The 25,758-nt window shown below is 36.6% G+C and overlaps 1 protein-coding gene across 3 annotated transcripts in view; it reads right to left on the reverse strand.

Moving 5' to 3' along the window:
* Window positions 1-25,758, reverse strand: part of KIAA0825 (KIAA0825 ortholog) — a 233,203-nt gene that overhangs the window by 149,383 nt on the left and 58,062 nt on the right. For all 3 annotated transcript variants that reach the window (XM_054283549.1, XM_054283548.1, XM_054283547.1), the window contains exons 5-8: window positions 14,619-14,789; window positions 3,236-3,330; window positions 1,329-1,556; window positions 68-333 (exon numbers count right to left, since the gene is read on the reverse strand). In XM_054283549.1, coding sequence (XP_054139524.1) covers window positions 68-333; window positions 1,329-1,556; window positions 3,236-3,330; window positions 14,619-14,789 — 760 coding nt within the window. The remainder of the gene's footprint in view (window positions 1-67; window positions 334-1,328; window positions 1,557-3,235; window positions 3,331-14,618; window positions 14,790-25,758) is intronic.

Raw genomic sequence — 25,758 nt, forward strand, 5'->3', positions numbered from 1 at the left:
ACCAAAATGGAATGAACTCCCATATTATTTGCATTTGAATTAAACATTTTAAGTAAAAAGGACATACTTTTTGCTTGTTTCTCTCATTAAATTGCTGTACATTGTAAAATGCTGAAAGACATATATTGCCGTGGAAAGGGCAGCATACAAGTCTTGCAGGGGAGCCTTCAAGGGAACATCTTTGCTTTTCTCCTCTAGTCTTGCCAGAACAGCCGTTGCCACTTTGCTGCAGGCCTCTACAAAGTTTGCTCTAATTTCCTGTAGAGAATCATCTCTGCAGGCCAGAGCCAATGGAAGCAATGTGTCGAGTTCTTCCATGATGTCAGAACAAAACTGAGAGAAATAAATGTGGCACCAAGTTATTTGTATTCTGACAGTACTGCTTAATTTATACACACTAGGGTCAGATGACTGAATAATGAAATTGGCATGAAACATAAATATATTGAATCAGCTTTACAAATATTTTAATCTGTTAAACAGAGGAGTAACTTTTTTTTAAGTAAATTAAATATTCTTTCATTCCTTCCTGCTTTAAAGCTGCATATTCTATACCAGGGGAAAAATTGAAACCATCTTATGCTAGTAATGCATTCCTTTGGTTTTGATGTCACTAAATGCTCATTCAAAGCACAAGGTTAATTCCTTGTAAATAACGATAATTTTCTAAACTAATTAATTTTGAAAAATACACAAACACATTTCTTTACACTGGATTTGGAAACAAATGTGTCATCTCTTCGTAAAGTCATACATTAATCTCCTTAAAATTATCTCCCCAATGCTCATGTGTTATTTCAAGCAAGCATTCATTAACAGCATTCCAAATCTGCTAGCATAGTTGTAGATCTTACTAGAAAAAGTCTTTCAAACATACCTTTCCTTATAAAAGGAATTTAGTTAATAAATGACCTTTCAGCCAAATCAAATAACTCAAAATTGTTTTTTTTAACTGGTTATGCCAATTAGTTGAATGGCATGTCTAATGATATGAATACAGGAAATCCCTCTATAGCCATATTTCAAAGCTTTCAACATTTTCCCATCTAACCACTTGGTAACAGAGTAGATACTAATCAGAATGCTTTAGAACTTTTTGTCTGAAAAAAAATGCCAGTGAAGTTTAAAGGGTAATGCTTTCAAGTACAAACTATAGGCTATTGTATAAAGCTGTGTTCAGCTTCACATTGTAATGCCTCTCACTTTCTTTTTAATTCCATTTATATAAGATATAGAATATTAATAGTACTGTAAGTACTTCAAAGTGTAGATGGCAAACAGCCTTGGCATTCTGTCTCCCTTCAAACTTCAGATCTTTTGATACCTGCCTTAGCAATTCGTTTTGGTTGCTCCTCCTGTTGGACTGCTCTGCAGGACTCCCTCATTTGCTGGTTGTTTACAAGACTCATTGCACAGCCTGCAGCTGAAAACTCTTCTTTCTGCTCATGTTGAAGAATTTTAGATGAAAAATCCTCAATTGCTATTGTTATACAGTGAGCCACAGAAGAAGACAGGTCTTTAAATGCATTTCTCCAGCCAAAACTCAGCAAAATAGGCTGAAACACATATTAAAATTAAATAACTCCAAAGTCCTTACTGAGTGTTAATACAGTCTGAAAATTAAATGCACATCCATAATTAAATTACAGGAAACCATCACATTTTGAAATTATTTAAATAATTCAAAATATAGTCCACTAGTGTTGAAATCATACTAAAGTAATATTTACACTCAACAAAATGCATAGCAACATTAAACATGTCATCAAATTTTTCGGAAAAAATGAATTCCTGTTTAAACAAAACAGCTTTTATAAAAACATGCTTCATCTTTACTTAATTGGTAATCTTTAACCGACTCTACTTTAAAACGTGAAAGAATTCATAGGAATTTTCAATAGTAATAATAAAAAGTAATCTAGCAATATATACCCTGTAACAATTTTCACTGCAAGTTAACAACTGGAAGTTACTAACCATGAATCTCAATGGGAAAGCCTTAAGAGGAGTTGGTTTTAACACAGCCACACTGTATTTCACTTCTCTAGAAGTGGATTTAGAAAAGATTAAAATGTTTAAATAGAGATTTGTAGTTTTAGGCCAAGGCTGGCTTTGGCTGTGGTTTACATCAGTTCCTTGCCTTCTTTAAACACAGACTTCTGCAGTAATCTGAAGTGTAAGAGTTGCCATAAGAAGACACAGTAGGACATCATTACTTTTTGACTTATCTGACTTTGCATTGCTCTTATGACTTATATCAGACTTAAACCTTTCCAGAAATGGCCATTTGAGAATTGCACTGTAAGAGATATATTTTAATTACATAAGATGATATTCAGTAAATATCTCCACCATGAGGACACAGTAGGAAAATAATAAAGACAGATTTCTAACTATTCCTGCAGCTATAATACTAAATTGGAAGAGAATGAAGGGCTACAAAGTGAAGCCCTTCCAGTTTACTTCAATTTAAAAGTTGTGTCCTCCTTCCTCTCCCTTTTCCCACTGGCAACATCCAGCTCTTGTAAGCACAGGGGCAGCCTCCATGGATACACACTTTTACACTCCCTCAATTTTTTTAACGGGGATCAAGTACATCCTAATCTACCTAAAATATTCTTCTTTGTAATACATATTAGTTTCACACATCAATCCAAAACACATTTTTTTAAAATTTCAGCATCAAAATGAGGCCATTAAGAAATTAAATTCCACTATTATAAAATACGAGACAATTGGAGCATTTATGTGCCACAAAATCAATAATAAAAATGTGTTTTGTAGTAAATGGGAGCCAGATAACAACAATCTTGTATGTATGTTCTACAAAGCACAGTGCTTATTACACAGTAGTTTGTTGGCATCAGAAAAACTAGACATTATATGACATCTATACCTCTAGGAAGAACCATTATGATCAAATTCTAAGAACTTAATAGATTTTCTTTGAGGTTCTTTGAGATTATTTGTATGCTACTAAGAAACCTATCATATTTAACTAATTTTTTTCCATTTTGTTAACAGTTTTTTCTGCTAATAACTACTAAATACCAACCACTTCTTTGAATGCCATAAGATTTTAATCCATCAAAACCGAAACTTTGCACATAGAAGTAATCACAGAAGCTGAAGTAATGAAACTACAGCAAGAGGTGTTTAAAATGAACATGGTGAAAGCCTACACTGGAGACACAAAAGAAAACCCCACACAAAGTGTACGACTCTTCACACTCACCTCTTCTACCTGAAGTAACTGCTCAGGAAGCACGCTGGTTTCATTTGCTCTAGTTTCTCCTATTAAAAGCTCCCCACTAGCTCTCTTCAGAACTCCTGCACAGTATGACAAAAGAGATCAAAGTTTAGATTAATTCTGCAGAAAAGTCAGCAGCCTTCAACATCTTCTTATATATCAATATGAAGCATAAAAAAATCCTCAAGACGATGTAGGGGAATACTAATGTTATAATAAAGTCAAATTCAACTTATATACAGTTTCTTTTACATAACATGATGAGATCAACATCTGGTGGTATTTGTATTTTATACAAATGCACATAATGTGTAAAATATGGTTTCTTCTGTCATTAATGCATTTTTATACTGATTGTGAAGTCATCTCTTCTTAAGGAGGATAAATAACTCTAGATCAGCTGCATAGAAATGAATTTCTCCTCTTTGTTCAAAGAATTATATCAATTGAACACTAATATATTCTTACTTATTTGGAAATAAGAATAAAAAGACAGGTAATTAGTACAGATATTATAAGCAAAATAATGGCTTATAAAAACATAAATAACAAGAGAAGCTCCTTAAGAAGGGCTGATACAAAGCTCACTTATAAATCTTAGAGGGATACTTAATGGGATATTGCCCCAGTTTTGTCAAGGACAAACCAGTATCTGGGGTTGATATCACTTTTCTCAGTGATTCAAGAAATCTGGGTTCCTGAAATGTACTGATGATTCCACTTCTAAGTGATACAAGGACAAATGGAGGTGCTTGTTGGCGATTTGAAAATCAAGGCAGCCTCGGCTGCAATGACCATGACATAGTGGAGGTCCAGATCCTGAGAGCACAAAGGAGGGTAAAAAGCAAATCACAGCCCCAGGCTTCAGAGAAGCAGAATTTTGCCTCTTCAAATATCTGCTTGGAAGAGTCCCATGGGATAAGGCCCTAGATAATGGGAACAAGAAATTTGATTAAAATTCAAGTTTCACCTCTGCTAATCTCAAGAGAGCTGAAAAAAACCAGCAAAAAGCCTGCATGCATGAACTAGAAGAGCCTAGCCAAACTCAAACACATAATGAAGCATACAGAACGTGGAAGTAAGGATGAGTAACCGGGGAGGAACACATAAATAACTCCTGAGCATGGAAAAAGTTAAGGAAGATAGAGCTCAAATGCAACTAATTTGGCCAGGGTTGTCAAGGACAAGAAGGGCTTCTCTAAGTAGACAGGTGATAAATGGAAGACTAGAGAAAACATGAGCCCATTGCTCAACAAGATGGGGGACCTGGTAACATAGTTATGGAAAAGGTTGAGATAATGAACGTCTTCTTCAACTCAGTATTTACTATCAAGACCAGCCTTCAGGAATCCCAGAAACCAGAGACCAGGAGGTAAGGTTGAAGCAAGGAAGATGTACTCTAGGTGGAAGAGGATCAGAGGACCTCAGAGGATCATCTGAGAACAACTAAGCAAACATACTGAAACCCTTGGGCTCTCCTGGGATGCACCCACACCTAAGTGTGGAGGGAGCTGGCAGGTGTCATTGCAAGGCCACTCTCAATAATTTTTGATCAATCATGACAACTGGGAGAAAAGCCCAACGGCTAGAAGAAAGGAAATGTTATTCCTATTTTCAAAAAGGGCAAGGAGAAGAACTCAGGGAATCAGAGTCTTGTCAACCTCACTTCAACCCCAAGGAAGGTAACAGAGGCATTTCCAGGTGCATTGCAAGGAATTCATCAGGAGCATTCAGCATGGCTTCAGTACTGGGAAGTCATGCTTGGCCAAAGCATAATAAAGTTCTATGAAGAAATGATTGGCCTGGTGGATGAGGAGACAGCAGTGGATGTTTTCTACATGGACTTCAATAAAGCCCATAGCATTGTCTCCCATAAGATATTGTTAGAGGACAAGATGCAGACAAGATGCAGTCCACAAGATGTGTGGACTGGACAAATTGTCAGAAAGGTGAGTAGAAAAGCGGCTGAATAGCCAAGCCCCAAATGCAGTGATCTGTGGCACAAAGTCTAGTTTGAGGTCAGTAATTAGCAATCTATCTCAGGGGTAAATACTAGGTCCAATCCTGTTTAACATCTTCATTAATGATCTGGATGATGTGGTACAGCGTACCCTCAGCAAGTCTGCAGCTGACATCAAACAGGATGGCAGACAGCCATGGTACCAATCCAGAAGGACCCCAACAGGCTGGAGAAAGAGGCACATTAGAATCTCATAAAGTCCAAGAGGCAAAGTCATGCACCTGGGGAGGAACAAACCAGGCATCCAACCCATGTTGGTGTTCTCGCAGCTGGTGTGAACCTTTGCATAAAAGCACCTGGGGGTCCAGAAGTACACGAAGTTGAACATAAGCCAGCAAAAAGGTTGATGGTATCTGGTCTGGATCAGGCAAAGCATTATAAGCAGGTCAAAGGAAAATATTTTTCCTGTCTGCTCAACAGTGAGGAGCCCACCTGGAGTGATGTACAGTTCTGGGTTACTCAGTACAAGAAAGACATGAACATACTGGAGAGTGTCCAACAAAGGGAGGGCCACAGAAGATGACAAATGGAGTGAAGACAGGCTGAGAGCACTGGGACTGTTAGCCAACAGAAGAAAAAGGACAGGGCAGGATATTTCACTAATGTATATAAATACCTGAAAGGAGAGTTCAAAGAGGTCAGAATCAGTCTTCCACAATGACAGGGCCAGTGGTCACAGGCCCAAACAGACATAATGCCAGGAGGTTTCCTCTGAACATCAGGAAATGCTTTTTTTACTGTGAAGGTGACCAAGCACTGTAAGGCTGTCCAGAGAGGACATGGAATCTCCATCCTTGGAGATACTCAAAAGCTATCTGGGCATAACTGCAGGCAATTTGCTCTAGAGGCCTTGCTTGAGCAGGGATTGTTGGACAATATTAATACCAAAGATCCCTTGCAACCCCAACCATTTTGTGATTCTGTGAGAGAATAGAACAAAGAGATACAAGGATAATACCAAACAATATTTATTTTAAAAATCTGTCTTGTAGCATAAACAAGACTGGTGCAGATATTCCTAAAGTAATGTACGCTATATGAAATTAAAAGAGATTTTAAATGACCAGGTGCTATCAAAACATTGTCAAAGATTATCTTCCAGGCATAACCTTGGATGTCTTCAGTGATCTGAAGCTACCAGTAATACATGGCCAAGGTTTAATGAGCTTTTCTCTCTCTGTGAAATTTCCAGCATTGGGTTTAATTTATCCAAAGTAGATTTAAGCTCTCCCTTAATTGATTTGCACTCTGAAAATAAACACTGTTTTTCATACACTTATACAACATTGTAGAGCTTTGATGTTTTTGTGGGGTTTCTTTGTCGGTTTTGGGGTTTTTTTCCCCAACATTTGGAGGTTTTTTCCCAAATACCATTTTTGTTTGCATTTTCCTAAGACATTGACAGATTTATGCTGGTGTAAAATGAAAGATAAAATGGTAAAACATAAAACCAAAAGATATTATCCAGGCCATCCAACTCTCCAATACTCATCATTATAGACAAAACCAGAAACTTACTGGGTTTTTTCCAGCATGTTTTAATGTATTTTATGATACAGTTTCTAACAGTTTTCTTTAGAAATTCAAAAAATTTCCAGAATTTAAAAAACCCAACGAATAGTCTAACTGACTGGGTATTTTTCCTGTTTTCTATTTTATATTTCCTATTTTCTAAGGTGCTTTCTACCTTAAATTTACCTTTTTTTCCTTTCAATTCTCCTTTTTTATATATATAACATCTCATTCTATCTATAACCACAAGTAAGCTTCTATACATTCATATTCTTGTATTATTGTCACCACTTAGATCTGCTATTTATAACTTTTTATGTCAAGACTTCAAAGCAAACCTTAAACATTTAAGCTGAAATCCTTGTGTATTCACAGAATTGCTGCCTTACTTGTTAAGTACTCATAGCTGAGATAAATAGGTGTCTAGCTGATGGTAGATTTTTGACTCCAGAACCACAGGCAAAGATCCAAATGATGCTTGCACGCACACCAGTCATTTAACAGGCTCCCTCATTATTAAATTAACGTGTTCTACTAGATTATCCCACCTCCTTTTCTAATTAACAGTCTGGGCACTCCTGCTTTATACTCATATGTATCTATGCTAGTACATTTAGGCTTACACACATGAAAAATTTCACTGGTGTTCTCAAAGATGCCCCAGGTTCAAGTCTCCCATATTTTACTGACTTCCTTTGGTTTCTCAAATTTTTGATTTCCCCAGATCTCATCTGGGTATGGCTGGCCAACGCCATCTTCTTCCTTGTTTTAACCTCCAGCTAGCAAGGGTCACCTTCCCACTTTGTATTGAACATCGTACGCTTAGCCACAGCCCCCCACAGAGCCCCTGCTCTTCAGGTGCTACTACAACCTTCCTCTCTAACACTATGTCCTCAGAGACAGATAACAAATTACACCCTTCCTGTCCTGTGAATTCTCCACTTGTGTGAGAGATTGGAAGGAATGTTTGCTCAAAATGTTTTGGGAGTGTGTGTGAGGGAAAGTGGCAGGTCGGGCCTTGTTCTGGTGAGGCAGAACATTCCTCCATATACTCCACCCCCCAGAGCCTGTATCCCAGTCCCACAGCGGCCACCAATCCCTAGCATTGCAGACAATGCTCCACACTCTGCCCCTGGAGCCCCAGTTCAGCCCCCGAGTGGCCAGATGACTTGAACTCCCACCTGGGGAAGGGCCCAGGAAAGCCAAAGGGTGTTTAACCTGACACAAGGTCAGCATGTCTTGACCCCATCTACTCTTTGAATCTCTATGAGAGATTCATACCACTCCGCTGGAACCTGGAGTGGTAATTATGCTTGTTCTTTTCTATAAAATTTCTGCCTTTCTCTCTTTCTTCTTTTAATTCCCTCTTCTTGGAATTTTTGAGTAACTTAGAATTGAACAGGCTTAGAGCTTGCAAAGTCAAATGAGCTAAGTTAATGCTTTGAAAAGTGTTTTATGTTGATTGAATGCTGGCCTAAACGTTTTGCCAAAGTTCCTTGATATTCCGAAGTTGCCAATAAAGTTGTTTTGACCTCTTGAGAATATCTTGCTGGTATTTGTCTGTGTGTCTAACCATGAAAAACCACAAGCCCTTTCAAGTGTCTCATCAAGTAAGGATTTTAGGGCCTTACAACTTGTCTTCTGACTGTCTTGCCCTAATCAACAAACTCTCCTGGGAAAGAGAAGCACAGCTTTATTTAAGGTACAGCTGCTACTCAGCCCAAATTAGCTGGCCACTGCAGAGAGAAAGACAGGCATGGGTTGGAGGAATCATACCTATCTAGACGAATCCTCTGACTTCTCTCTTTAAACAGCACATATTAAACTGCTTTTGCACATAGAAAGAAATGCATGTGAACCCTCTCACATGGGAGAGGGATGCTTTCTACCCTAAATTTACATTTCTTAATTAAATTAAAATAAATTTTAAATTAAATTCCTCACACATGGGAGAGGGATCACTTGTTTAGAGAAAAAAATTTGCAGAAAGAGAGCTGAAAAAAGTGAATGTTGTAAAAGAAGATGGTGGCTGAAGAAAAACATAATTTTCTCATACTTGCTTCTTTTCCAGAGCATATTCTAAACCTTCAGCATTCTTGATTATTAGGGAAGACTGGATTAACCACAAATCCTTGCTTTGTCTTTCTTGAAACCGATGTTCTACAAACATCTAGTCTTGATGGAATGCTCATAATTTCTGTATTTTCTTTAGTTTATCAACCAGGCCGTTTTAATAACTTTGATTGTACATAATGAGAACAAGATTATAATATCCAGTGCTACATTTAAAATCAAAACAATTCAGCCACCTTTCCTTGTGTGTATCAAAATTTGTCTGGGATTACTCTTCTCTTCAAAATAATTGTTTGCCTAGGTCCCCTTTATCTATTTATTTCTTTCTCCAATTCAGTAATTTTCTGGTTTTGTAATGGTGGTTACAAAGACCAAAGAATGACAGTGACACCTCTTGCATTTTTAAGATAATTATTTTTACTTTTTATAAGAAGTTCTATTATTTTTTTTTCTATAGAATTCCTCAGCTTTCCTATTTTTATAGCATTTAGGTCTATAAGAACAGTCATTGTGACACTGTCTTGCATGCAGTAGAGAATAGCAAAGTATCAAGGAAAGCTTTTGTATGAGCTACTCACTATCTGTGTATAAGCTAAGTATCAGTGCTAGCAAAGTAGCTTACAAATTGGATTCCGCCAGCTCAGTCAGAACTCTTATTGAAAACATGCTGGAAATAATACATCTTGCAGAAGTAAAAAGAACCATTCCTCCAGAAATATAAATAACAATTAAAAAATCCCTGACTAACTATGGGTCAAAAACATCTTCTGCTATCTATCTTCAATAATGAACTTTTTACTTGTTGTACTGTACTGAGCAAACTGTACTAACCCAGATGCAGAAAATGTACCTCTGAAATAATATTGTCCTCCTAGTTAAAATTCATCATCGCTGTGGATTGATTGAAGCTGTGTATTTGTAAAAGAAGATACTTGAACGTCTTATGTTGAGACCAAAGCAAAAATCACAACTTTTTTTAATCTACAATTGCAAATTTTGCAATACTGCAACTTTGCAATAAAAGTCTGTTAGGAGGATGTACCTCAAAAATTTTATTCTACATTCCATTTATTACACTTTCCAGAAATGGATATAGAGTTAAGCATTTTTCTTTAAAGTGTGAAGGAAGGACCTTTGCAAATCTTCCCAGTCCCCTGCGACAGAGCTTGTAAACCTAAGGACTTGACAACTTCACCCACAGTGTTTTCAAGCACTCCATTGGAGAAAGCCTTTCTTGGTATTCATTATCTGATCTGTCCCAAGTTCACCTTTCTCACTGAAATGGGGAAAAAAAAGTGAGACAGATGAAAGCACATTAGATATTTTTGATTTTTTAGAAGTCTTAACAAGAGGCTCCTGAAAACCCAAGAGGAAAGAAAAATCTAACTTAAAGATGGAAAGAGAATGCTATTTGTCAGAGTTCAAAACCCAAGTCTCTTGCTTAACACTTGATTGTAGACAATCATGTTCCTGATTGCTTCAAAGAGAAGCTGTGATGCTGGAAGTACTAGGTATGTTAGAACTTCTCATTAATTTCAACTGAATGTAAACTACTCAACTGAAGTAGACTATCTCATCACAGTAGGTATGACAAGATACCAGCAGATGAAAGGGTTAAATAGTCCAGAAAAAAGTGGGGATGGTTACTCCTATAATTTTATGAAACCCAATGCCTGTAGTGGAATGAAGTTATGTATCATTGTGAATTAATGTCCTGTAAGCTATAGAAAAACCACAGATACCTATTCTCTGAAAGGCAGAGTAGCAGTCTTGCCCAGATGTCACACTACTGTTAAGGGGTGGAACAAATCCATACCATCACTTTTTTGTCCAAGAACTTTGCATGATTTTCTCCTTATTTTGATTTAAAGGAAAACTTGAAGAACATATCGGTAGTAGATAAAATGTGTATTTACACTATCTTTTAAAAAACCTCTGCTTAGATAACACAAATACAGTTTTAAATAAGCTCAAATCTTGATGTACACATATTAAAGAACACTAAGTTATTGCTGGTAAAGTCAAAAAATAAAATCACGAAGAATTGGAAAGAACAGTGAAAAGAAGTTAAGAGTGGAAAATGCAATTCAGAGAATTTTTTTCTCCAATCTATGCAAAGTAATTTGTGAAAATGAGGATTCTGAATATATTCCAGAAGATGCCAGATAAAGAACTCAAACTGAACTCAGAGACCTATCTGTATCACCTAAAAACTCTCTACATCCATCTCCCTACAGAGTTCACTCTGGTTCACTGTTTCCTTTGGTGCTATTGTCTGCCATGGGGTTACCATCAGAGAACACTGGTAGGCAGTACTTCCCTCTAACATCTATTTTCAACGGCCTAAATTGGTCTTCATAGGATTCCATTGTGCACGCTGCAAAGAAACTTGTCTTGTTGCCAGCTAGAACTCTGAACTACATGTCTTTCTTTTCTTCACTGTTCTTTTTTTGGTTCACAAGCAACCTCCTACCAAAAGCAGAATCTGCAGAAGAGACTACATCCAAGCAATAATGCAATGAAAAAGTAAGAAGAGAAGCCCAGGTGGCCACCTTGCAAATTTCCAATGTGGAAGCCTTCGACCTCTCCGCCCAAGAAGCAGCTATAGTCCTAGTGTAATGAGCTTTACAAACCCTGGGAGCCTCTTTACCCTTAACTACATACGCCTCTCTAATACAATCCCTTAACCATCTAGCTAAGCAACTCTTAGAAGCCATTTGACCCCTCTTAAGACCCCCTAAGAGAACAAACAATCTGTCAGAAGATATGAAATCTTTGATTCTTCTGTGATAAACCCTAAGTGTTCTTCTTACATCCAATTTATGCAGCCGTTGCTCTTTGTCATTGCTGGGTTTAGGGAAAAATGAGGGCCAAGAAACCGTCTGGTTTAGATAAAACTCAGATGCCATCTTTGGGACAAAAAAATTTTTATAAAGAGGAACCATCCAAAGAACTACTTTGTTTCTGATGGAACTTTATACATGTTCTAAATACCAAAATTGAAGTACTACAGAATATAAAACAAAAAATCAATTGACATTGAAACAGCTATTCACATAAATACACCACTTGACACCAGCACAAGAAAAAACCATTACTTTTGTTGCACCTCTGTGTGAGCTACATAGATTGTCTCTCATGAATACTAAAAGCAACGAAAGCATAAAGGAAACAAGTACAAGGCTTCTGTCTATGCATTGCCTAGGGAAACTTTAGGCGACCTGGACATTCACCTACCTTTTATGAATTGGCCATCTTTCCTCAGTTTGCCAGCAGTACTATTTGCAGAGCCCTGACACTTCAGATATCCCTCACTGCAGACACTGAGGGGTAGGTTGGACATACCCAACCTAGCCTGAACCCATTGAGAGTATGGGTAACTTTCTAGCACCATCAGCACTCCATTGAGTTTGGGCTAATGCACTCTGCTTCTTAGGCTGGTTCTGCAGCCTGTGCTGCACTGTGAACCTGACCTTTGTACACAAGCTAATTTAAAGTTGCTTCAGACACATCTACATCTTGACTCTGCCAAATTAAACAAGATTTCTAGTAATAAGGCTTCTAAATAAGTACTGAAGATGGCCATTTTATTGTCTAGTCATATGCTACAATGTGTTCTGATGAAAATAAAACACGGATTTTAACCAATACTTCTTATAAAAAAACTCGGCCATCATCAGTGAAAAAAATAAAATTATCAACCCAATATAGGACATTAACAGGGAAAATCTTAAACTCTCTTAGGTACTTTACATAACCTGAAACTACTGGGAACATAGCTTTCATTCTCCCACATCAAATCATCTTTCACTTCACTACAACTGAGATTTCCAACAATATGAAAATAAACCTTTCTTCTACTCAGACCTCTTGTTAAAAATTTCTCTGGACATATCTTTCCACAAACTATCTGTAAACATATCATGGAGAACAGTTCCGTGAATAGAATCACCTGATCACAACAGCAACTCTAAAAACAAAAGTATGTCTGAGACTTCATTAAAAGCATCTGAAAAATATTTACCCTCTCTTGTTTTTCAGGGTAAAATGAATTCTATGGTTTTTTCTGGAATGGACCTTTTACCACAAGACTGCCTCCTACAAGATCTAATAATATTTCGCATTCAGATTTGAGATTTTAAGTACAGGTACCAATTAAGAATTAACTTGCTATAGACATGATTACTCCAAAAGAATACTTCTCAAAGAAAGTGGCTTAACACTCTTTGGAGAAATAGTTCTGTATGAAATTAAGCTTGGAGAAAAATTTATTAATTAATTAAGCAGGATAATTTTTACTTCCAGGAAAGCAAAATGTTTCTTGCTAATCTTGAAATTGTTAAGTCCTCTGAATGACTGGAGACCACATGCCTTAGAATATAATCATATAAATATCAAATAAATTTCCCATTTGAGATGTCTTGATTTTTTTTACACTCTCTCACATAATACAGTAATAAAAAGTATATTTACCATTGTCCTTACTGAGTGCATACCCTGCTCAACACATGAGGAAAAGTCTACAAGTTTATTTTAAGACCTCTTTGTAGAATCAAGTCCATAAAACATAAATTATAATGTATAATAGTGTAATATTTCTTGAGAATTAATACTACTGAGTGAAGGAGGTAGAAATACATTGAAGTCACTGAAGTCATTCAAGTCAGCAAAAATGGAATTTGAATGCATATTTTATTAGAGCTTTGACATATATTCTAAAAATATATAGGTTAACCTGTATTTTTTTATTTTGGAGTGTCAATATTACAGGTGAAGAATACAACAACAAACTGTGTGCCTTAGAACTCATGTTATTTAATATTTTATTTTCATCAATGTAGTATTCTGAGACTACGTCATTCCCAAAACACATTTTTCCTCAGCCTGAAGCTTGACTATAGAGATAGTGAACATTTGATTTCACCTATCCTCTCTCCCTGAGCAGCCTGGCCTCATTTCTGGTCTGATATTTTTCTGCAATAAAATAAAAGCTCTTGAAACCACTTCTCTCTCATGGCTTGGAGTCTCCACTGGCAGAAGCAGCAGAGTAGAACATTTGTGAGAATACTCCTGGAAAGTGTTATTCACCTGAATTTTCACAATACCTGGTTCTACTGAATACAATTAGATGAAAAAAAAGTGAGCTTTGAACCTATAGCAAATGCAAACTTGAAGCGGGATCATTTTACTGATGTAGAACCTCCTTCTGTAACATATCTCACTGAAGCCAGTGAGATAAGCATGCTAGTAAACACAGTTAATATGAGTAAGTGTGAGAAATAACAGGTTAAACATGGACTATATCCTTTAGCAGTTAGTTTCACGTACACTAAGATCAACTAAACTGATATTAACATATTTGCTTTTCTCTCTTGAAAAAGGCAGTTTTCAAGGACAAGTTCAGAAAAAGTCAGTTTCAAAGAATTCAGACTCTGAGTATTGTTGTGTCCTATATGAGACATAGGATTTTATAGAGAATCCAGTAGGAGATATCTTGTTGCAGTGTTTGATCGTTTTTCATCATGGCTCTCCATCAATATCTACAGTTAGTACATCACATCTTTATGCACAGCAATCAGTTCTTTTCTACAAGTCATTGTGCTCAAATGTAAATCTGCACATTTCAAAAGCTTTTTCAATGGATATGGAAACACATTTATTTGAAAAATATGATGACACAAATTAGGTAATTAATGTTGAAAATAGCATAAAATTATTCTTTTGCACAAAATAAACCAATAAATCAGGACAATCATTCATTACCTTGAACATTCTTATTCCTCTCTGTAAATGAAGGCAGCAGCAGAAATTCTGTAGAGAGCTCTTCAATTTTTTCCTCCATTAATAAGAAGAGTTTGATAAGTTGAGAAAGACATTTGAGTTGATATAAGGTTAAGCAGAAGTTCCGTCCTTTCCTGTGGTATTCCTGGGAGGCTATTCAAGTAAAATTATAAAATAGCTTTTATTATAGCAGAAAAAACCAAACAATACTGCAAAACTGATTATGTAAGACAGTGTAATGCACCAAGCAATTTAACTTTCCTTATAACATAATGTATTTTTTCTCATTATAAATACCGTTACATTATTTTTTCCTAAGTCTTCAGAACTTCTCAATCATCTGTGAGACTCCAATTGACTTCCAGGTTTTGTTACTCATTAACTAGGAATTTGTCCATGCAATGTATTTACTCAGGAATGTTCTCACCTGTGTTTTACAGAAAATCCACTGTGTTGCAAAAGCCGAAAGGCAAAAAAACACATCATTACTGTATTTTAATGGTTTGGGACATCACATCACTTGTCACTCTGCAAGTCACCTTGTCTGTTTAACAATCTGCTAGCACAATACAGTTGATGAATATGACATTTGAGTGAAAGAAACATCAATCTAACACTCCACAACTTTAAATGTGTGGGGTTTGAAAACAAGTGAGACTGTCAGTGAGCAAATATCAGCAAGTATTATCACTATAAGCATTTGGTATTTAAAAGAAGAAACCGAACATTTTATTTTGAAAGGTTAACACATGTACTCATAACATATAATCATGTCACATCAACTAGGGAACTCTGATTTCAGCACAGTCACACTATAAATGATTCCGAGACGTTTCCAATGCAGTATTACCAAACCACATGGGTTTAAGTACTTTAATTTTATAATGTCTATAAGTGTAACAAGTTTGCTCTTCTATGCAAATTATGGTGAGCTGATACCATAGTCCTACGCAGTTCTGTTGCAGATGTAACACCAGCAGAAAAGTTAATCTGGAAAGTGTCAATGGGAAAGTCAGAGTAGTTTGAAAGGGAAGCTCTGAAAGATGAATACAAAAAGAAATTGATTGAAATGTACTTTTATGTGTGAAATCTTTCTGACCTTTGCAAATTTTAAGTACTTCATACCTTCCTTTTCCCTCAAAGTTTTAAAATATTTTTTAGGCATTTACAAATCACTTTTAAATAGACTTAGATCTAAGGAGAAGAGCTAATTCCATAATATGCCATTCCAGTTTTACAGCATTAGCGATTGGACTGCAGGTTTTGCATCCACATCTGAATTTCTTCCAAGTTCCAAACAGATCTATTCATGTTACTTCCTTGCATTTCTAAGAATGTCAAGAGAGTTATACATAAATGCCTTTGTTAGTGTCTTTCCTCTCTGAATGAGTAAATAGCAAATCTATCACTGGATTTCTAATTTTAAGTCTTAAACCTACAAAAAATCACATTGACAGAATTTTACTCCTTACCTGAAAACTAGAGAATATAATCTGAGTTTAATTGACATGAAAAGACTGCCCGAGTCTGCAGTGTAAGAACCACAAAACACATCCTAAAAATGAACACAACATTAGTTCCACCTCCTATAATTTCAAAACTTTGTGATATTTCTGCCCTGTCTATGGAGGAACAAGGAAACAGTCCACTTATTTGATTCCCTCAAATGATATTGTCCTTATTAGATTGAAAGCAAGTGAGTGTAGAAAATAAAGGTATACCACAGTAATGCTGTGCTTAGAATACATTACCAAACTCAGAAAAAGTAAAAATTTTTACTTTTAATGATCATTCAGAATATATTTCAGTTTAATTGTTTCTCAGAAATGACAATTAATTTATTTAGGGCTTGATGCTCAAGTAGTGTGCACACACCTGATTATCCAAAGTTTGACTGAAAGGCCTTCTATACATCCAGATCATTAGGTTTAAAATACTGATAGCAGCATTTAATTTTGAAGAACACTGACCAGCCTGCTTGAACAAGCACATCACTGTCCATTTTTTAGCAGAGTAGAATGAAAAGGCACCTCTTTTCTGACATTGTTCTGATTGGACAACCACAGGACAAAAACCTTTAAGAACTGTGTGCTTCGCCAAGAGCGAGGCAGCCCATGCGATGACATAGAGAACACCTCATAACAGGTTTATAAACTCTGCAGAAGATTGTCATGAAGAGAACACGTCTCCATGTGGACGGATGTGAAATAGACATGAAGGCTGTGATATATGTTCAACAAAACCTCAGTGACATCAACCTGTTTGGAGGAAAATTTGCCATATTCACAAAGTGGAGTATGCTTACTCTGAAAATGTTACCAAATGGATCATGACTTGGAGGGTTAGGTCAGAAAACTAATATAACTCACTTAGCCAGGTGACACTGCGCACCCCTCCATTATGAAAATGGTCTGAAATTGTTGTTAGCATTCTATCCAATCCACAGAGGACAATACACAGTGTGGCTGAAAGTCCATGAAGCTGATCTCAGCCAGCGGCGAATCAGCAAGAAATGGCATTCCAGTCTAACTGCAGTGTCACAGACATCTTTTATAAAAAATCCTTTCCTTACCATTTTTCCTCCTGAGAAGCTGAGAGACCTCAGGAACAAAATGTAAACAATGATTATCTGCTGCTGTGGAATGGAACAGGTGGATCTTTGATTGGCCCATGTTGGTTGTTTCTAATTAATGGCCAATCACAACCCAGCTGGCTTGGACAGCCTTTGTTATCATTCTTTCCTATTCTATTCGTAGCTAGCCTTCTGATGAAATTCTTTCTTCTATTCTTTTAGTATAGTTTTAATATAATATATATCATAAAATAATAAATCAAGCCTTCTGAAACATGGAGTCAGATTGTCATCTCTTCCCTCATCCTAAGACCCCTGTGAACACGGTCACACTGCAGGAAAGGAAATGGAGAAAGTTACATGATACAAACCACCTTCCTTCCTGAACCACCTGCAATTTACTACTATCATTCTTCTAAATTTGATTTTTTTCTGCATGTCTGACTTTAATTCATGAAGTCCCTGTACAAGGAAATAGCTGCAGCAGGATCTCTGAATACAGACAAACATAAACAGGACCTCTTAGTACCTCCTAACAACAGGATATGTTGGCTTTCTGCTAAAGCAATACCTGGAGAGAAGAATTTCTGAAAAGGGACAGAAAGGCTGGTACAGAGGCTATAGAGAGGTAAAGTGCATTCTACAGCCTTGGCCAATGTGCCAATAAGCTGATTTACAAATATTGCTCAACAAAAAAGTTGAGATCAGGACCTAAACAAATACAGAGGAGTAAAAAAAGGTTCTGAGCTCCTGAATATAGCCCCAGGCTTCCGTCTCTGCAAAACAAGGATCACACCAATACTGCTGTACAAAACCAATGCCTATGCTGATAATTCCTAAACTGCTCTGGAGGCCAAATGTGCTAGCAGAAATATCCTAAGTCAGGAAAATGAACTGTCTTAAGCTACAACAGAAAAGATTCAAACCAAGCACAGTGTCAGGGACCACTGAAGTCTGGCTGCTACTTGAGGAACAGGGAGTCAAGCATGACAATACTGCCAGCAGGACAGGCTCCTTGCCAGTCAGGGCTCAGTCATGCAGATCCTAAGTAAGGCAGATCCTAACATGATAGGTTTCAACCAACAGTCCAGATCATCAGCCAAGTTAATGGTGATGACACAAATCTGAGGTCAAATCAGGAAGCTAATTAACCCTTTTGAGTCTGGATCTGGTCTGGTGAAGGTAACCACAAGTCAGGCAGAGTTCAGTGACCACTCAGTGGAACCATGGTGATAAGGCAGGTTCAAGCTCATGGCAGGAAAATTGAATCAACAGTAGGTGAACACCAGGACATCTGTGACGTAGTTCAAGCAAGGACTGAGGACTCGGGTGCATGTGAAATAGATCTCCTGGGCAGGCTGCGGTGAAGGTCCCTGAAAAGGCTGGTCAGGGTCTTCAGGCTCACTAATGCATACAAGGCTTTGCTGCATAGCTCTTAAGGACTTGAATTTTCAGACAAAGACCTCAGAAAAACTGGGAAACTGTCTTTCTGCTTCATGGAGGACAGAACAACTATTTTGCTAAGAGGAAAAAGAGAGTACTTGAGGTTTCTGCAGTTCTTTCTGGATAGGAAGGAAAAGACTAAAAGATTACTTGAATTAACATGAACCTGCACTGCGTTGATTTGTAGCAAGTAAATCAATCTTGATGGTTCCTTACACAAAACTGGAATGAAGCAAAAGAATAAGCTCAAAACTTGAATGCAATTTAGATAATCTGCACTCTTGAGTTCCAACCACATAGAGGCAGAGGGGACTCAAAGGATATTTAATTTCTTCAAGCCTGCTCATTTACTACCCCAACTATCAAAAAATGGGCATCAGAAGTCTGTCAACCCAAACAATATTACTCTTAGAGAGAGTTTCTATTTTTCTAATAGAAAAAGAATGCCCAAAAGAAGGGAGTCTATCAATTTATGCAAGGTTCGTGTGCTGATACCAAGGCAGCTGATGCAGTTATACAACACCGGAGAAACTAGGGGTACTATTTTCAGGTTTGGTCTTTCATTTTAGCAGAATTGAAGCTGAAGAAATTTTCCTAAGATCTGAAGGACATGTCACCCTTGTCGAAGAATAAAGCTGTCCATTTTACCAGAGACCATTTGGCTGGATGTAGCTGGACAGATGGTATCATAGAATTTCACTTCACCAGTGATGAAGTTGAGAGGTGCCCATATGAATTCTAAGACAGCTAATAAGTTAATTAAAGCATTTTTCAAGCAACATAAAGTGAAAGGCATTCTATAAGGCACTTGATTATTGTACCTGACCTTCTCCTAAGTACCTAAATTCAGTAGCAAGGTATCTGCCTTTATCTTAGCACTTTTAAAGATTTTCCTCATCTTTGAAAAGGAAGATGCATAAGAAATAAGGCTGAGCTAGATCTACATGACCTGTGTATATCTGCTAACTTGTGATTTTATAGCAAGTTTCAGAAGTGATACTTTCCTCAAATCTGTAGCTCTTGAAACCATTAAAAAAAGTGTTCCAACTCCCTTGCTTATAGCCTGGAGGCACTAAAGATCTCAAAAGGCATAAGAAAACATGTATGAATGAGACTGATAAGCTAAATGTAACTTTCGTTATTATTTTCTCTTCATATTTTTTTAAATGAGCATGGCACCTCTAATGTTTTATAGAACCTTGAATTTACCAGATCTCAAAAAATGAGTGTCTAATTCTGATAATTTCAACTCCTCCAGGTATCTGACACAATAAGGTGTGGCACAGAAATATCTGCATCAGAAGTGAGCTGGCTCTAAATGGTAAAGAATAACTACATTATGACAACGTTGCTCTCACATTAATTAGCCTTTACTACTCACTCTGCAGGGCCACATGGCTAAACTGCTTCTGAGACTCATTGTGGAATCCTTGCAAAGCAACCTGATGACTGTTTTCTTCAATGATTACAGCAGGGATTTCTCTCAGCAGGAACCAAGGGTCTAAAACCCTCTTAAACAATTATACTATAACACGCTTTCCCAATATACAATACATTAAATATCATTCATCTGTCCCCATTTCTAAGGCTTGATTTCATGTAAGATAGATCTACAATATTGTTCTGCTATGGACACAAGTAGGCAATGTCAGGGATTTCATTCAATAAAGCTATATAAGGAAGAAAATAAAAACATCAGAAGTGCAATATTAAATTTAAAATCTAACTACAACCTCCATACGTAATAAATGGAATTACCATTTTGCTAAAATCCAGAAAGAAATAGCCTAATAAAGCAAAACAAACTTAGCTGCTGACAGTCACTGTGTATGGGGGTGTTCCAAGAGGTAAATTTTCAAAGCCTTGCACAGGGAGTTATGTTCATAAATTCCATTAACAATAATGTGTTCCTCAGGTGTCAGCGATATTAACTTTTAAGTGATGCCATAACTATTATAAGAACTTTGGATTTATGACAGTGTTCATCTGCACACCATCTCCTAAAGAGAGCTTGTACATAAGTTGTATTATTCTTTCATTTGCATTTAGTAAAGATATATTCCATTTTTATGGACATCTGCTCACAGTTTTCTCAAACTGCGTGTTGGTATACAATTTTTAATGCAACTGCTAGGTTTAAATAATTGGTATTGCTGGATATAATCGTTAACTTGCTTATACTGTAAAAAGCAACTTAGTATTTCTGCATAGCAGATGTAATACACAGTACTACATGGAACTAAATTATTACAAACAGTGCCAGCAGTTTTCTATACACAGTACTTACGATAATTATAAAAAATCATCTTCATTACTGCAAGCTAGCATTTTTTAAACAGTTTAATTTGGATATGTTACAAGATACATTCAAGTCACATGCATACAATTACTGCAAACCCAAGAAGCTATAAAATGTTCCTAAACAAATCCCTTTGACCCTGTTAATGTCTGTTTCTTATTAATCTAAGGCTACATTGTCTGTAGCGTGAATTTTTATGGAATATGAAAAAAAAAAGGAAATCCCTTAACAGTTGTTATTGATTCCACCATTTACTCACTCAAAGATAAGTGCCATTTACAAAGCAGAACAGATGCAGATGCTGACAGAAATGTAAACAATTGTTGCATGGCTTACTGCCAGATTCTAAGCCAATACATTAAATTCCAAGTGAAGCACATTTCCCCTATAGATTGCACTTATTGCCACTTCATTTCCTATGTGCTCTCTCTCTCTATTGCTGCGCCTGGCACTAAGCTATTTTCAGTTCTTTGGTGACCCCTGAGGCCTAGTCCTACCTCACATAGCCATTAGAGAAGGGAATTGCATGTGTCTGACATGGTCTGAAACCAATTATTTGATATTTTCTTCAGAATGATGCCCAACTCTGTTGGGAATGAGCAATCATGAAATAATTTACCTCCTGATTTAATTTTTTTCTGCACAAATTAGTTGTAGCCTGAGCTAGCTATACACAGCTGCTTGTATCTCTGTCTTATCAAGACTCTACTTGAAACAGTGAAAAAGGAAAGGAGAGAGTAGAGTTGAATAGAATAGATTGGGGAATCCTGTTTTAAAAAGGCATTGACAAGTTTATCAGATATACTGATCACATGTGTTCTCTGCTGATTGAAACTGACAGACCTAGAAAGAACTATTAGTGATGTAAACTGTTATCTGAGCCGTTAAGGGTTTTTAAACACCTGTCTTGCTTTGCAGCTCCCTGTTAGTTGCAGTGAGACCCATGAGTTCCAGGATAAACTGGTAAAGCTGCCTTCACAAAGAAACTACACATTGGCATTTTTTGTCCCTTTAAAAAATAAAAGGTCACAGATCTAAAAATGGTAAACATTTTCTTATTAGATACTGCCATTACCACATGACTTTCATAAATGCTTATACCATATATCCATACTGTGCATGTGGCAAAAAAAAATGCAGTGAAGTAAGGGAACTCAACTGATGTATAAACATGATAAGCATGCATAAATTTGCATAGATTTAATTGAGTGTGTCTGTCACAGAGATGTCACTGCCAGCTATTAAACAACATCAGTGAAAACTACACTAATGTTTTGAAAGAGATTCACTACACATGCAACTGATTAAAATTAAAATTAATTTAGGGGTTTTTTTATTTTATTGATTAAAATTTATTACAACCTGCTCCATAATGTCTTCCTAGTAAAATGAGATCAGCTTTGACCTCATAGTGAAGGTTGACTCCATGTCAGGTTGCTAGATGTTTGCCACCAAATGCTAAAGTCCTTTGTCAACATTGCATGGGTAGGTCTGCCAAAATGAAATCTTTAATTGTAAATCATGTTTACTGACCAACTGATGAAAGAAAAAAGAGACCAGTGCTGGAAACACAGGATGGAAAACAAGAACATCGAATCACACTCTGACTTCAAATTTATATTGTTATCTTAAACAAATGATCTCAAAAATCTGACTCCTTGACAGCAGACAGCTCCTTTACAACCCTGAGGAACAGACCACAGAGACTTCCTGAAGCACTCTGAGGATGAAGTGCCTTGTAATCATGCTCAAGAAAATTACTTCATACACAGATACCTATCTCAGTTTGCTCTGAAACCAGAGACTCAACCTCCTCCTTAATTCTCAAAAGCATGCAGTCTCTAATAAATTACAAGACATTCCTATCATACACTTCAATTCCAGATAGACAGTAACACTTTAAACAATTCAAACATAAACAAATTATTTCATTTCTGAATTAGAACTAATTAACTGACTTGTCCATTTAATGAACTAAGCATGTGACATCCAATAATTTTTTTTATAATTATCAAAATACTGAAATAGTGGACATTTTTTAAACATTTCTTCAACTAAAATGACTTTAAAACTTGTAGACAGACAATAGTTGCAGTTGTTTCTAGCAGTTAAGAGTGGGTTTTTAGGTGCTATTCTACAATTAATAATTTCTTCTGAAGCAGTAACTATTACCAAAAAGTCCTTTCCGAAAACTGCAAGAACTATCATATGACAAAATTATACTCTTAGTAATATTTCTCAGAGATCTGAAACAATATTTGGGCCTTGCCAATGACATAGACTGATTCCACATGTATCCTTTGATTTCTCTTGCCTACACTGTGGGCTGAGTGAGTTATCACATTCTCTGAAGTCTTCACACTCACATACAGAAATTACCAAAGTAGAATGTTTTAAGAGAGCATAAAAACAAAGAAAGCCTGCTGAAAATAACTGAAAATAGCACCTACATTGAAACAGGAGATCTTGAAGAACTCTAAAAGTTGATCTTCCTTGGTCTTTGCTGAAAGATAAATTAAGGACAGCCAGGTCTGTCAAACCTTCTCATGAATTCTAACTTTGACAGGACTTGCATGTGTTTCTCTGCAAACCATTTTATAACACTTGGCTGATAAAAGGCAGTTCTAATGTGCATTTGAAAACACAGTAATCAACATATTTATTTTAATCTGGCTTACATTTCTTTAATGCCTGCAAATGTAAAAATTTCTGCTAGCTGAATTTCAATTTTCAACACTCACAGAAGTTAAGTCTCTCACAGATTGGTTCATTACACTGGAACTACTCTACTCAAATTAGATTGCTAGGAACCTTCAACCAACCCGTAATTTCTATCATGTGTTGATCATTCCTTTCTGTAGGAAGGAATATGCATGATATTAGATACTACTACTAGTATTTCCTTTAAAAATAGATTTAAGTGTCTGTGTCACTTCTGCTTCTCTTACTCCAAGATATAATACAGTCAGTTCTAATTTGTTCAAATAATATAAAAAATAATGGCTGGAGCCAATATTCTTATTTTTGCTTCCTGTGCCTTTGTATTTCAAAACCCTAGCTGCAAAGTCATCACAAAGTTCTCATGATTATTTTTCCAAGGAACATAAACATAAAAAATAAGTCTAGGCAGACAGCAAAGAGGGCAGATACTGTCCTTTAAAAACTTCTAGTGAAATGTTTCAAAATTCCTAATTTGTAAACAAATGTTTTGTAGAAAGACTAATATACAAAAGCAGGATTAATCAAATTTGTGAGTAAAGATACACGTTCCTACTCACTGAGCTGAGATTACACAATTAAAACACTTCTTTACACATGAGCTGATGGCATGGTGCATAACAGAACATGTAATTTCTGTGTTACAGAACTTGCTGGAATTTCCCAGCACATGAACAGAAAGTCAGTACAGCGTCCCTTGTGCTAGAGGATGTAGATCTGGTTCTTAGCCAGAGGATGATCAGTGTGTGAATCTACTCTAGGCAAAGTAAACTCTTCTGGAAAATCTGAGACCACTAACTGATCTAATTTCAGACAGTCCACAATATTTATGGGCACTAGGTGCTAGATTTCTAATTAAGAAGTTGGATTGGGTTTTAACCTTCTTATTCTCTCCAGGTCAGATGGACTGGAATAAACCCATTGCCTTGCTCTGTTCAGTAAATGTAGTAAAAAGTACTATAAAATGACTGAAACCTGTTTTTCAAAAACTCAGTAGATACAGTGGCCCTTTAATTGAAGAGAGAGGGATTTTTAAAATTGTAAGACTAAGCCTCAGTGAAAAGGACATTAATATCGTAATTTGGCATGTTACAACCATCTTGGGAGCATGACACTCCCCTCTAATTCAACCAACTATATTATTTTTCAAAAAAAACTATTGTAACAAAAATAATTTTGACTTTTTGCTGTACAATTTTATGACAGAAGGGAGTTCTCCATCTTGGCAAAAATCAGTCAAGACCATCTCACTGACTCGTGGGTAATGATGGTAGATGCACTTATTGAAAAGACTCCTGCAACCACTTTCTTTGAATCAGTTGTACAGGAACATATTTTAAAGACATTTTTAAAGTGCCCTCTAATTTGCTGCAGTCCTACAAAGCCTTCTTCATGCAGGCCCATATTCTGAAGTAAAAGAGAGACTTCCATCATAATTGTCCCTCAGATTTTGTCATTTTTTTATTACTAAAGAGAAAACTAGAGTATATAAATGTCAGGTTGACTTCCGAAAATTCACAATATATCAGACTATAGAGTAAATCAGTCTTCATCTTTTACACTTGGGAGGAGAATGAAATTATTAGAGAGCACTGTGAGTTAAATGCTCTGTTCATTCTGAGGAAAAAAATGCAGGTATGCTGTGAAAACACAAAGGAAGGCAAGTAGCTAGTACTCGCTAATTATGAAAACATTTTGAAAAAAAAATTACCAAGAACGAAACCATGTGCCTTTCAGGATAATGGGAAAGACCTTCAAATTGAAAGAGGGTAGCTTTACATTAGATATTAGGATGAAATTCTTGATTGTGAGGGTGATGAGGCACTGCAAGAGGTTGCCCCAGAGAAGCTGGGGATGCCCCATCCCTGGAAATGTTCAAGGTCAGATTGGATGGGACTTTGAGCAACCTGGTCTAGTGAAAGATGTTCCTGCCCACGACAGGGGAGCTAGAAGTAGATGATTATTCAGGTCGCTTCCAACCTTACAATTCTGTAAATATATGTGCAGAGCAGCTCAAGGGGTCAGCAGTTGCAATGGTGACTTGCACAAAGGCACCATTCTTTCTGTATCTTGTTTTATATAGGTCCTTA

This window comes from Melozone crissalis, unplaced genomic scaffold (assembly GCF_028551555.1).
Source record: "Melozone crissalis strain CALT ecotype California unplaced genomic scaffold, PUWL_Pcris_2 ptg000036l_1, whole genome shotgun sequence".
Taxonomy (NCBI): domain Eukaryota; kingdom Metazoa; phylum Chordata; class Aves; order Passeriformes; family Passerellidae; genus Melozone; species Melozone crissalis.